A 14,201-nucleotide genomic window follows, 5' to 3' on the forward strand; every position below is an offset into this window, starting at 1 on the left:
AACAAGTCTTTTTAAAAAAGTTGATAATTGTATTTTTTTATATTTTAGTGTTTTTTTATTTTTGTTTTAAAAAATTTGTCAATACATTAAAATTTTAAAAAATATAATTTTTCTGTTAAAAAGTATCTTTGACTAAAAATTCACATCATCACAGAAAACGTATTAAATATCAAAATCAAAATAAATAAATTTATATCAATAAAAATCAAACTATCAAAGCACATATTCATATTGCAAATGTTATCCTCGTAAACAATACCCATAAATTTATAAAGAACAGGAAGTATCTAATAGAAAAATAAGTATTAGCAGAAAAATAAATTACAAGAATAGAAGGAGAAATTCGCTTTGAAAAATAACTTCTGTGATGTGAAAAATGAAAATAGAAATAGTAAGACATGGTTTTGAAATATATAAAAAAAAAGAAAGAAAGAAATAGTAATAGCCTAATAGGAGAATTTCTCAATTCTAATTTGACATGTGTTCTAAAGTTCTACGTTTGCATCCTATCCTCGACCTTATTAAAAATAACAAAATAATAATGAATTCCATGTTAAAATTACAAAAAGAAGAAAATGTAGATTCGATCTCCATCAGTTTTATTATACATATATAATAATTTTAATTGCATACCATAATATATTAGAAATACGGGTAAGTCGAGTAAGATTAGGACTAAACTCACATCTTACTCTACTCGTAATTTAACCGACTTTGTTCTCAACTGATTTGTTGTAAGTCAAATACCAGCCTTACTCGAACGAGTTAAGTCGGATTGAATGACTAAATTTTTATTTTGGTCCCTGAGATTCACAAGATTATCCATTTTAGTCCTTAAAATTCAAAATTACCTATACTGGTCCTCCGTATTCAAGTTCGGGCATCAATGTGGTCCCTCGACTCTTTCCGGCGATAACTAGGCAAACAGTGTTGAGATAGCACCCTCCCTGCCATGCTGGATGATGAGTAAACGACGTCTTTTACTCTTGGCAACCAAACAAGTAAAAAATGTCGTCGCTTTGTATATGAAGGGAGAAGAAATGATGGAGACCCAAAATAAAGTATTCTTCTTCTTTTCTACCTCCACTATTCTTCATTTCTGACTTGTTTGGACGCCAAGGGTAAACGGCATCGTTTACTTTTTTTTTTGAAACAATAAGAGCTCAACACAAACGTGGAGCATTTGAAACATAAACAGCAGAAAACCAAACAAAAGACAACAATAAAAAACACCTATTGTTACCACCTAGATCGCTCCACAAATACATATCCGCATGTCATCTCCGACATTGCCATCAACAACAAAAGGGATCATCGCACCTCCACTCTTTGTAATTTTGCATAGTCATGTTGATAACATCGCTAGCACTTTTTCCTGTATTCTGAAATAATCTCCGATTCCTTTCCAACCAAACGTTCCAAATAACCGCGAAGAAGCTTATGAACCACTTCTTACATTCCTCCTTCCTAGTTGTGACACATGTCCAGCTTACAAAGTGCTCCTTTAAAGTACACGGAGTAGTCCATTTTATGCCAAAATCAGATAACCAAGCGCACCACACCTGCCAAGTAAAATCACAACCAAGAAACATGTGGCAGACATTTTCAACCTCCTTATTACATAGAACACACATAGTATCACCCTAGTTGACAATTCCAAATCTACACAGTCTTTCTTTAGTGTTCACTCTGCCTATTAAAGCAAACTATATAAATAGCTCAACTCTTGGAGGGACTAAGCCTTTCCAGATAGTCTTGGTGAAACTATAGCTTGTTACTTCCTTCGGAAGCGTCTCTGGCTGTAGTACCTGCACAAAGGAGTTAGTAGAAAACACACCTTGCCTGTCAAACTTCTAGACAACTCTATCCTCTCTGTCAGGAGCTAGTTTTACCGGCCTCAAGGTTTCATGTAATTGATTCACAAGTTTCAACTCCCATTGGAATAGCTCGGACCTCCATTGGAAGTTCCAAATCCACTCAAGCCCATTCCAAAACCCACAAACCCCTATGACAAAGCCTTTTTGGGTTGAAACCGAGAACAGCCTAGGAAACCTATCCTTCAGGGAACCACAACTCAACTAGATATCTTCCGAGAAGTGAGTTCTCCTTCCGTCACCTATCTCCATTGACAAGCCAGTTATCATCTTGTCTCGTACAGGTTGCTCCTTTATCTGTAGGTGGCAAATATCTTTCCAAGGCCCCCCTCTAGTAGGTAAATCTTGGATGGATAAGAGATGGTTAGGGGAGAGATTATTACAGGAACAGACCACTTTCTTCCACAACGGACACTCCTCCTAAGAGAATCTCTACCACCACTTAAATAACAGAGCTGTGTTGTAGAGCATCGCATCACCAACTCCTAGTCCGCCTAACCTTTTTGGAGCTTGGACCACTTCCCATTTAACCAAAGCCATGCCATACCTCCCGTCCTCCTTTCCCCACAAGAATCTTCTCTGCAATGAAATAAGTTTCTCCGCAACCGCTTTCGGCATCTTGTATAAGCTTAAATAATATACCGATAAGCTATTTAAGACAGCTTTGATGAGAACCAATTTTTTCACTTTATTAAGGACCTTGGATTTCCATAAACTGAGCTTGTCCTCCACTTTGTCAATTATTGGCTTCCAAGTCTTCACCAACCTCGGATTTGCACCTAAAGGAATCCCCAAGTATTTTACCAGAAGAGCAGCTTCTTTACACCCCAACAAGCTACACATGCTCTGAACCCACTGTTGATCACAATTTATAGGTATTAAACTCAATTTCTCAAAGTTGATGCTTAAGCCCGACATCAATTCAAAGCATCGTAGAAGCCTTTTATAATTCTTAACGGACTCCTCCTCTGGCGGACAGAACAACACAGTATCATCAGCAAACTGGAGATGTGACAATTCTATATTGTCTCTTCCCACGAACAGAGGGGATATCCGACCATTTCTGACTGCCTCCCCAATCATCCTATGTAGAACATCAACAACAAGTACAAATAGGAACGGAGAAAGAAGATCACCTTGTCTCAGACCTCTATCCATCTTGAACGGTTTAGTTGGCGAACCATTTACCAATACTGACATAGTGGCTGTGCTGACACACTCCATAACCCACTCTCTCCACCTAAGGCCAAATCCCATCTTCTACAGGACAATGTCCACAAACCTCCACCTGACCCTATCATATGCCTTTTGAAAATTCAGCTTGATTATTGCTGCTTCCTTCTTCCTCGATTTGAGCCAATGTGCAATTTCACAAGCAAGCAGAGCCCCATCATGTATTTTTTGTCCCTTTACAAACGCACTCTGAGTCTCTCCAACCAGACCTGGCATAACTGATCTCATCCTGCTAACCAATACCTTGGAAATCACCTTGTACACACAACCAACCATGCAAATTGGACGAAGGTCTTTAATCTCCTTAGCACCAGTAAACTACGGCGCCAATGCCACCCATGTGAGATTAGAGTCTTTCGGTAGCCTAGAGGTTTGAAAGAATCCTAGCACCGCTGCCGTGAACTCAGCCCCAATTTCCTCCCAACACTTTTTAATGAAGTTCATGTTGTACCCATCACTTCCTGGTGCCCTAGATGATTCACAGTCCCACACGGCGTCTTTTATCTCTTCAGGCGACGACAAAACCTCCAATACTTCAGCAAGTTCCACATCTATTATATTTACCAGTCCATCTCTAAAGCCCACCAAAGGAGCCTCCTCCTGGTAATATAATTTCTTATAGAACTCTCTGATAGCAATTTTTATCCTTGCTTGATTTCTGACTAGCCTTCCATTAATAACCAGCGCATCAATCCTGTTATTCTTCCTTCTAGTTGAAGCTACGTTGTGAAAGTACCTGGTATTTTTGTCCATGTCCTTCGCGAGGCAGGATCGCGATATCTGTTTCTAGTGCAGTTCCTTCCTTACATACCACTTCTTACAGCACGTCACCAACGCCTTCCTTCTTGCCTCAACTGTTCCATCAAATACATCATTGCTTACCATGTCGTCTATCTTCTTTATCTCTTCCTCAAACTTCATAATTTTCTTATCCATGTCTCCAAAATTATCTCTGTGCCACTGATGAGCAGATAATTTATACGCTTTTTGGCATTATTTTTAGTATGTTTTTAGTATGTTTTAGTTAGTTTTTATTATATTTTTATTAGTTTTTAAATAAAAATCATATTTCTTGACTTTACTATGAGTTTGTGTGTATTTCTGTGATTTCAGGTATTTTCTGGCTGAAATTGAGGGACCTGAGCAAAAATCTGATTCAGAGGCTGAAAAATGACTGCAGATGCTGTTGGATTCTTACCTCTCTGCACTCAAAGTGGATTTTCTGGAGCTATAGAAGCTCAATTGGCACGCTCTCAATTGCGTTGGAAAGTAGACATCCTGGGCTTTTCAGAAATATATAATAGTCCATACTTTGCACGAGATTTGATGGCCCAAACCGGCATTCCAAGTCAGCATAAAAATTCTGGCATCAAAACGCCAGAACTGGCAGAAAAGCTGGAGTTAAACGCCCAAACCGGCACAAAAGCTGGCGTTTAACTCCAAGAAAAGTCTCTACATGTGAGAGCTTCAATGCTCAGCCCAAGCACACACCAAGTGGGCCCAGAAGAAGATTTCTGCATTAATTACTTATTTCTGTAATCCTAAGCTACTAGTTTTCTATAAATAGGACTTTTTGCTATTGTATTTTCATACTTTTTCATAGACCTATTCACGTTTGAGGCTGGCCTCACGGCCATGCCTAGACTTCTTGTTCTTATGTATTTTCAACGGTGGAGTTTCTACACACCATAGATTAAGGTGTGGAGCTCTGTTGTTCTTCATGAATTAATGCAAAGTACTATTGTTTTTCTATTCAATTCACGCCTACTTCTTCTCTAAGATATACACTCGTTCTTCAACTTGATGAATGTGATGATCCGTGACACTCATCATCATTCTCACCTATGAACGCGTGCCTGACAACCACTTCCGTTCTACTTGCAATAGCTTGAGTGCGTATCTCTTAGCTTTCTGGTTCATGACGCATGGTTGCCTCGCCTGACAACCGAGCCTTCCATTCCATGAGATCAGAGTCTTCGTGGTATAGGCTAAAATCAATTGGCAGCATTCTTGAGATCCGAAAAGTCTAAACCTTGTCTGTGGTATTCCGAGTAGGATCTAGGAAGGGATGACTGTGACGAGCTTCAAACTCGCGAGTGTTGGGCGTAGTGACAGACGCAAAAGGATCAATGGATCCTATTCCAACATGATCGAGAACCAACAGCTGATTAGCCGTGTGGTAACAACGCATTTGGACCATTTTCACTGAGAGGACGGGAGGTATCCATTGACAACGGTGAAACCCAACATAAGCTTGCCATGGAAAGGAGTATGAATGATTGGAAGAAGGCACTAGGAAGGCAGAGGTTCAGAAGGAACAAAGCATCTTCATACGCTTATCTGAAATTCTCACCAATGAATTACATAAGTATCTCTATCCTATTTTATGTTTTATTCATCTTTTAATTATCAATTCTCCATAACCATTTGAATCTGCCTGACTGAGATTTACAAGATGACCATAGCTTGCTTCAAGCCGACAATCTCCGTGGGATCGACCCTTACTCACGTAAGGTTTATTACTTGGACGACCCAGTGCACTTGCTGGTTAGTTGTGCGGAGTTGTGACAAAGAGTTGAGATTATAATTGTGCGTACCAAGTTGTTGGCGCCATTGATGATCACAATTTCGTGCACCAACCACCTTCCCAGCGGATTTGTCAAGGCCTTCAATTTTTCTATGAACTGTATATTCCCTAATCCCCTCCATTCCTCTTTGACCATTCTTAGGAAGCCTTCATGTGTAAACCACGAGTCAAGACTCCGAAAAGGCCTAGGCCCATATCTCAAGCTAGTATCTTCTACTATCATAGGGCAGTGATCTAACAAGCCCGTGGTCCTCCTCTCAAGCGAATCTCTGGGAACTCCTCCACCCATTCTAGATTCACCAAAACTCTATCAATCCGGCTATAGGATCGTCCTCTGAACCAGGTAAACTTCATGTCATTAAGCGGTAGGTCCACCAGATGCATATCTTGTATCCAGTTCTTAAACTCTTCGGCAGAAATTGATAAGTTGACATTACCTTTCCTTTCTTCTATATGTACAATCTCATTAAAGTCACCCATAAAGCAACAAGGTACCTGACATAATCCAGCTGTATAGCTCAACTCTTTCCAAACAATAAGTTTTTCGTCTCTGGTATGGGCACCATAGATAAAGAAAAATGCACAATTGAAGCTGTTCTTCAAAATTACCCCTTCTACACATAACCATATCTCCCCTTTATAACAATTATTCACTTTAAAACTCATTTCATCCCACATTAACAACAAACCTCCCGACGCACCATCAGACTCAACAAATTCCCGCCCAACACTACCTTGTCCCCAGAACCTTGATACATCAAATCTAGTTACTGCAAGCTTTTTAGTTTCAATCAGACCTAACATGTCTAGTTTATATTTTTTCTTCATATCCTTTATCATTTTCACTTTGCCGTCCCCCCTCAATCCCCTCACATTCCATGAACTAAAATCATTTAAAAATATTATTACACACCTTGCTTTTGTTCTTAAGTCTACATCGTCTTGCTTTCGCCTTTTGTTTTGCCAATCTTCTTTTCTGTGCATTTTCTTCAATTTGAGTTTGAAGGGCGGCCATGATATCGTCTTCTTTGTTGTACAGCATGGCTCCAGACTCCACAGCTATTTCCCATGTCCTCCTGTTTTCCAACATCTGCTCCTCCAGCGTTGAACTATGGTTGTCACCAATATCTTCATATTCATCTCCGTCACCCTTCCTGGTAGTAATCCCAACTCCATCTCCACTCGGCATTAACTTTCCCGGCCCTATCTTCGAACCATTACAGACGTGTACAGCACCGTTAACCACATCTATCCTGTTAGCCGAACTTGTGCTTTCAGCTTTCCCAGCGGTTTTGTTCTCCTCGTCTGAACCGTTGTCCCCAAGGTTGCCATTGTCACTAACATCCCCATTTCCGTCATGTATTCCTACCATAGCCCCAGCAACTCCTAAGCCAGCAACTGACCGAAGGCCTGGGGTTACACTCCTGTTCATCCCCAGAACCCGACCATCGTCCAATTCCTCCGGATTCGCCATCAACTCCTCACACCCAACCGCCTCAGCGCAACCGCCTCTGCCGTCAACAGCCGGCTCACCCTCATCCCCGTTGGCCGTCCCAATCGCACACCATCCCTCCAGTCCCTGGCTCGCATGGGATTCACGTAAGCCTCCAGCCCCTTGTTTTCGCGGGATCAGGGGGGAAGCAGCGCCGCGATCTCCCTACATCGCTCCTGTGGTAGTTTCACGATGAATAACAGGGCTGCAGACCCATGGTGAGCTCCGCTTCCTTCAACCCGCCTCATCCTAACCCGATCCAGCCTTGTCAACCGCCTCAGCGTTCTTTCTTGCTGCCCCCACGAGGAGTTCTGGCCCAGCAGCATTTGGTGGCCCAAACCGGTTGCTCTTATTATTGGGCCAAGTATCCTTTGTGTTTTTTTTTGTTTTTATACTCCTTCTAGCACCCCTTAGCAGTAGGGGTGTCCGCGGATCGGATCGGATCGGATATGGTCGAAAATTCGATCCGATTCGCACAATTTTCATCGGATCGGATCGGATATCGGATATATCCGCATAATTAAACCTTCTCTTTTTAATCATATTTCTATGTAAAATAATTCGATAAAAATATTTCTTTCATACTTTTAAACTTATTTATTTCTAAAATATTTTTAATCAAACTCTCTCTAAATAACAAAAATAAAATAATACAATATATGAATAATAATTACTAACTAAAACATACAAACAAGTAAATATAATACCAAACATATATATATTTATTTATTTTTTAATTATTATAGTGCGGATCTGTGGATCCGCGGATCGGATACGCGGATGTAGAGCAGATATCTGCGATCCGATCAATTTGAGGATCGGATCGTATCCGCAATTTTCGGATCGGATGCGAATATTTACCGCGGATCTGCGGATACGATCCGATCCATGGACAGCCCTACTTGGCAGCCCACAGTCCAAATCCTCCACCTCCCAAGAAATGGTTCTATCAGAATCCTCATTACTCCCCAAATCAGCGTTCCCACCAATCCGCATGCCCTCCAATACCTTCAATGCTTGATTTGAACATTACCTGATTGCGTTGATTATCAATTAAAGTCACATTGATCCACTCATTCAAAATACTTTCAGAAATTACCCTTCTATCTTCCACTACGTCATCCTCCCGTGCCACCGCCATCAGCAGTTCTTCTCCCGGGCTAAAGCATTCCGCTCAGTTTATTTGCCCCACCATCATGCTAATCGCATCTGAGCCACTGCCTGAAGCAATTTCTCTTTGCATCTCGCCGGTTGTGCTTTCATTAGAGTTATTATTCAACTTATAACTAGTTCCAAGCGTCTCACGTCCCACCTCCTTTACCATAACATCGAACCCGCTAATGCCAATTGTAATGTGTATCCACTCGTTAATCACATTCATAAAACATGTATCAATTTGTACTCGTCCCACACTGAAGTAATTGCAGGATTCTGTCATCGTATCGCAACCAACCACTTCACCCCATTGACTCCCGATGGTTTTGAATGTTTTCGTAGACCAGGCATGCAGCGGCACTCCAAAACATTCTAGCCACACTCTTCGGGTTTCACTTCGCTCCGATTCCTCCCATCTCCAAACGCTATGAAAAAACTGAAGAAGACTGTTCATATTAAAGGTGTATGCCTCTTCAGCGCTTAACATAGTATCAAATGTCAGTAAGGCTTTGTAAGCTCCCAGTTCTCGTATATGGGTGACTCGGGGGCAAATTTTTCACAATCTGTTCTTCCAAGGATCTGAAGTTAATAACAGTTGTTGTCCCTCCCACTAGGCTTCTCTGTAACCATTCCATATTTTCTTTTGCCACAAATACTTCCACCTTCTTTGTCCATCCATTTTCATGTGGATCTAGGCTTTTCTCCTCCTTGCCCACTTCTGTTGTATTCACTCGGGCCACTACCTCCTGACGTAGCGGCCTGAGAGTAATTGTGTTTTGGTCAACGTTTGTTCCCGTGGTTCTCTGGATTCCATTCGTATCCGACTTCCTTCTGTACTTGGCTTCTCCTACAAAAACAACTTGACCCCTCAATTTCATGCGATTTATTTCCCTTATAACCTTCAAAGCTCCTCCTTTTGTAGTGTAACGGATGAACGCAAAGATATATACGACATCGTTTACTTATCATCCAGCGTGACAGAGAGGGTGAGATCTCAGCACTCTGTTTACCTAGTCATCGCCGGAAAGAGTCATGGGACCACATTGGTGCCCGGACTTAAATCTAGATGACCAATATAAGTAATTTTAAATTTTGAAGATCAAAATGGATAATCGTGTGTATCTTAAGAACCAAAACAAGAATTTAGTCCGGATTAAATACTTACTGATAGAATTAGCATTACCAACCTTAATTAGGTTGGTCTACTCATTCTTATTATTTTGATTTGTCATTTATTATAGGTTGATTAAATAAAAAAATAATAATAACTAAATTCTTACATGATTCATGGTCTAAATGCTAAAATTAAAATGTTGATATTAAGAGGATTGTTGCATTAAGAGTTTAGTTGGTCCATATACATTTTAGTTTTTACTATAAAAAGATATATTTAAAGAGGGATAATAGATTGGTTTTTAAAATTGTGGATTCAATTTATTCATTTGTCAACTTAAATAAGTATTGAAAATTTAAATTTTATTTTGTCTGTGCAATAATTTATTAATCGACAATAAATTCTTAAATCAAACTCTAATTCATGATAATTAATTATTGTATTGGACTAAAAAAGTGAATTATGTAAATGCTGTTGGGATTAATTTAACTTTTGATGAGTTATTATCCGGAGTAGATCATCAGTTCTATCCGAGACATTTATATTCTAACTTTAACAAGAGATTTTTAAAACTTCAACTAAAACTCATGATGTGTAATTGACGACAGGATAATATTGAATCATTTTTACAAATATTAAGGATACAAATATGACAATTTAAACGTTAGGGACATAAATAAGACTTACTCCAAACGTTGGGAACAAAAGCAATATTTTACTCGCCAATGAGCAATAGCTCAAATGGCATAGTCTCCCGATACTCAATTAAGAGGTTGCGGGTTCGAGTCTCCTATCTTTGGTAAAAAAAAAAAAAAACAATACTTTACTCTAATCAATAAATTATAGTATATTATAAAAATAACAACTAATAAGTAGTAGATATGATTTTTAGAATAATTAATTACATTTAAATTTTACAAACCAGAATGGTAAATATTTAAGACATATTTAATGTTGGGTAGGGGTGTTCAAATCTAAACCGATCCAAATTAAACCGCTCATTCAATCCGATCCAAACTGAAAACCGATTAAAACCGTATTAATTCGGATTTAATTGGATTCTATTTTTTACAAACCGCTGGATCGGATCGGATTTCGGATATACTTTTCATAACCGATCCAATCCAATCCAAACCGCACAATATGTTATAATATTATTATTTTATTATTATATTTACAATTATACTTATAACATGTTCAATTTGTTATACATTTTTCTATTATTCATGTATTATTATTATTTAATAAATATTTTATGTTCAAAATGTTATTTGTTTATTTATTTTAACTAACCTATAATTTTATTTATATTGTTATGTTACCGTTGGCTTTTTAAGATATTGTTAAAACTTGATGTTGAGACTTGATATATGTATTTAATTTTTTTATTTAAAAAACCACAAATCCAAACCAATCCAAACCGCTTGTAATCGGATCGGATTTCCAAAAAAAATTTATCCAATCCAAACCGCACCGCACATAAATTAAGCGTTCAGATTGGATGACTTTTTTCCTTAAAACCGAACCAAACCGCACCGCGAACACCCCTAATTTCAGATAACAAAATAAATAGCATGTTATCATAAAATTGCTAATTAATAAAATGATAATTAATCTTATTATAATTTTTTGTGTTTACTTCGGATTAAAAATATATGTAATATTAAATTGTTTAATCACCAGTGTTTATTGTTGATCTAAAAGACTAAACCCTAAACCCAGGTTTGTGTTGTGTTTGGAGGAGCTTTGAGACTCTACTGTCATTCTCTGCCTCCTTTCTTGTTCCCCTCGCATCTCTACTCTCAGAATAAGAAGAAGAAGAAGAAGAAGAAGGACAAAATGGGAAAAATACCACCTGCATTTCGATCCGCTGTCACAAACCCTCAATTCAGAAACCCATCTTCTCTACTTCCTCCGTCCTCTCCATCCTCCAAACCCCATCACTTTCCCAAGAAAACCCCTTCTCATTTTCCCGGAAAATCCCGAAAACCTAACAACCAGCAACAACCTCCGAAAACCCCCGTTCTCTTCAAATCCCCGAGCCTCCAAGAAGCCAAGACCGTCTTCAACTCCATAATCAAAACCTCCGATTCCGCAAATGCTTCCATTGACCCTCGATTCCACAATTCTCTTCTTCAATCCTACGCTTCAATCTCCACCTTTGATGATTCCGTCGCTTTTCTCCGCCACATGTCCGCTGCAAGCCCTTCCTTCTCCCCCGACCGATCCACCTACCACATCCTCCTCTCCCAAACCTGCAACAACGATTCGCCTCCTGATTCCCCCTCCTCCCTTTCCCCAATTCATAAAACCCTAAATCTGATGGTCAAAGACGGCGTCTCCCCCGACAAATCCACCGCTGATGTCGCCGTGAGGTCGCTCTGTTCCGCCGGAAGGGTAGACCACGCTGTTGAATTGTTCAAAGAGCTTTCTTTGAAGCATTGTGTTCCAGACACTTACACTTTCAATTGCATTGTTAAACATCTATGTAAGTGCCGTAGCTTGAGTACTGTTTATGGATTCATTGATGAGATGCGTGATAGTTTCGGCTTTAAGCCTGATCTTGTTACTTACACGATTTTGATTGATAATGTGTGTAATACTAAGAACTTGAGGGAGGCTTTGAGGTTGGTTAGTGTGCTCAACGAGGAAGGGTTTAAGCCCGATTGCTTTTTATACAATACGATTATGAAAGGGTATTGTATGCTGAGTAGGGGGAGCGAGGCGATTGAGGTTTATAACAAGATGAAGGATGATGGGGTAGAGCCTGATCTTGTCACTTATAACACTTTGATTTTTGGGTTGTCGAAATGTGGAAGGGTTGTGGAAGCTAAAAAGTTGTTGCGAGTTATGGCGGAAAAGGGCTTTTTCCCCGACGAGGTGACTTATACTTCGCTGATGAATGGTATGTGCAGGAAAGGGGATGCACTGGGTGCATTGGCGTTGTTGGGAGAAATGGAGGACAAGGGGTGCTGTCCGAATTCGTGCACGTATAACACCCTGTTACATGGGTTATGTAAGTCTAGGTTGTTGGAGAAGGCAATGGAATTGTATGGAGTGATGAAATCAGGTGGTTTGAAGCTTGAGACAGCTTCTTATGCCACGTTTGTTAGGGCACTGTGTAGGGATGATAGAATTGCTGAGGCCTATGAAGTGTTTGATTATGCAGTTGAAAGCAAGAGTTTGACAGATGTTGTTGCTTACTCGACATTGGAGAGCACGCTTAAGTGGCTCAAGAAGGCAAAAGAAAAAGGTCAGGCAGTTTAATTTGTTCTTTTTGCCAATGGTTGCCTAGGATGTAAAAGAGTTTGTTGACAAAGTCAATATACAAAACTGTGGAATGTTTGCTATGGCGAATGCTAAGAGAAGGAAAGAAGAGGAGAGAAAATCTCAGATTGGCACAGGCAGCAGTACGACACAGCCATTGCAAAGAAGAAGACTTGTCAAAGAGGTTGATCATGGTTTTCATTGGCCAGTACCAGACGAAGATCTAACAAATATTTAAGAGTTAGCTTATACTGATAACTGATACCTACATGCCTGATGTGCGACAATCTATTTCTCGATGTACCGTGGCTACAGAGTGATGCCCAGTTAGTTGCATTGCATGTGTGAAATGACCCCTTTCAAGAGGATATAGCTTGTGATGTTTCCCATTGGTGTTTAGCCACTGGGCATGAATTTTTTTTATTGGATTTAGTAGAATGTGTTCTCTCGGGCATATCACACACTCAACAGAGAATTTGGATAAATTTAAACAAACATTTCACGAAATTTGCCGAGTTTTTTTAGCACTCAGCAAGCTGTATACAATAAGAAGAGAAAATAAGATTACGACATGAATTTTACATGAATATTGTTATCTATTCCTTTTTTCTAGTTTTTACTCTCATTTTCATCACCATCTCTTGTACCGAAGAACATATGCAAAGTTTGAGCTTGTAACAGATATAATGAAAGTTCAAACGGAGTGGGAGTTCGTCCGGAATAACTCCTGCATTGTTTTTTTATTCTAAAGGTACGAAGAGTCAGTTTTCGATCTGTTCTTCCATCGCACTTTCTGCTTGGAGGCTGTGTTGTGGTGTGTTTGGTTTAGGGTTGAATTATATCTCATGGGTAGTTCTAGGAAATCAAAAGGCATATTTTGAATCATGGCACGGGGTTGTGCTAACTTATTTTTCGGATTGATAGTGTATAAGTAAGGTGTGTGATTAAAAGGTTGTTTATGAAAACCTTGTCTTGTTTTGTTTAACCAAAGTGATAGTAGGCGACAGGGGTGCATCTTTTACAGCTTCATGTGATTTTCATGGCCTTGGAGTGGGCAGACTTACTGCAGATGTGCTCAATAATTCTTGCATGTGCACAGTTAAAAAGGAGCAATTCAGTGCACAAACATCTCGCTCAACGCAGTGTTCAGGAAAAGGCCGGTCTCCAAAGGATATAATGTAAGTAGCCTAACTTGATAATTACATGAGTGAGTGACTGATTCCACAGTTAGAATTCGCGATTTTGTGGTCTCACGGAGATTTAGAGTTTTATAAAGAAAATGTGTGTGGAATCCATAAATTAGTGAGTACTGCTTTAACAAAATGGGATCCATGTTTATTATGAGTGCATCTAAATGAGATGCGTTAAATTTGTGTGGAATCTATTTCGTGTGTCTTGCTAATATTGGAAGTGATTGTTCAGTCTCCTTAGGAGGAACCGAATTCTGGAAAGCCCTTTCAGCTTCTTCTTGGACATGTG

The 14,201-nt window shown here is 39.4% G+C and overlaps 2 protein-coding genes across 2 annotated transcripts; one reads left to right on the forward strand and one right to left on the reverse strand.

Moving 5' to 3' along the window:
• On the reverse strand, window positions 2,307–3,131 carry LOC107645293. Its single transcript, XM_016349288.1, has one exon. It carries the CDS (start codon window positions 3,129–3,131, stop codon window positions 2,307–2,309), a length of 825 nt encoding a protein of 274 aa, XP_016204774.1.
• LOC107614493 (pentatricopeptide repeat-containing protein At2g17670) lies at window positions 11,176–13,465 on the forward strand. Its single transcript, XM_016316714.2, has one exon. It carries the CDS (start codon window positions 11,295–11,297, stop codon window positions 12,720–12,722), a length of 1,428 nt encoding a protein of 475 aa, XP_016172200.1. The 5' UTR covers window positions 11,176–11,294; the 3' UTR covers window positions 12,723–13,465.

This window comes from Arachis ipaensis, chromosome B01 (genome assembly GCF_000816755.2).
Source record: "Arachis ipaensis cultivar K30076 chromosome B01, Araip1.1, whole genome shotgun sequence".
NCBI lineage: Eukaryota > Viridiplantae > Streptophyta > Magnoliopsida > Fabales > Fabaceae > Arachis > Arachis ipaensis.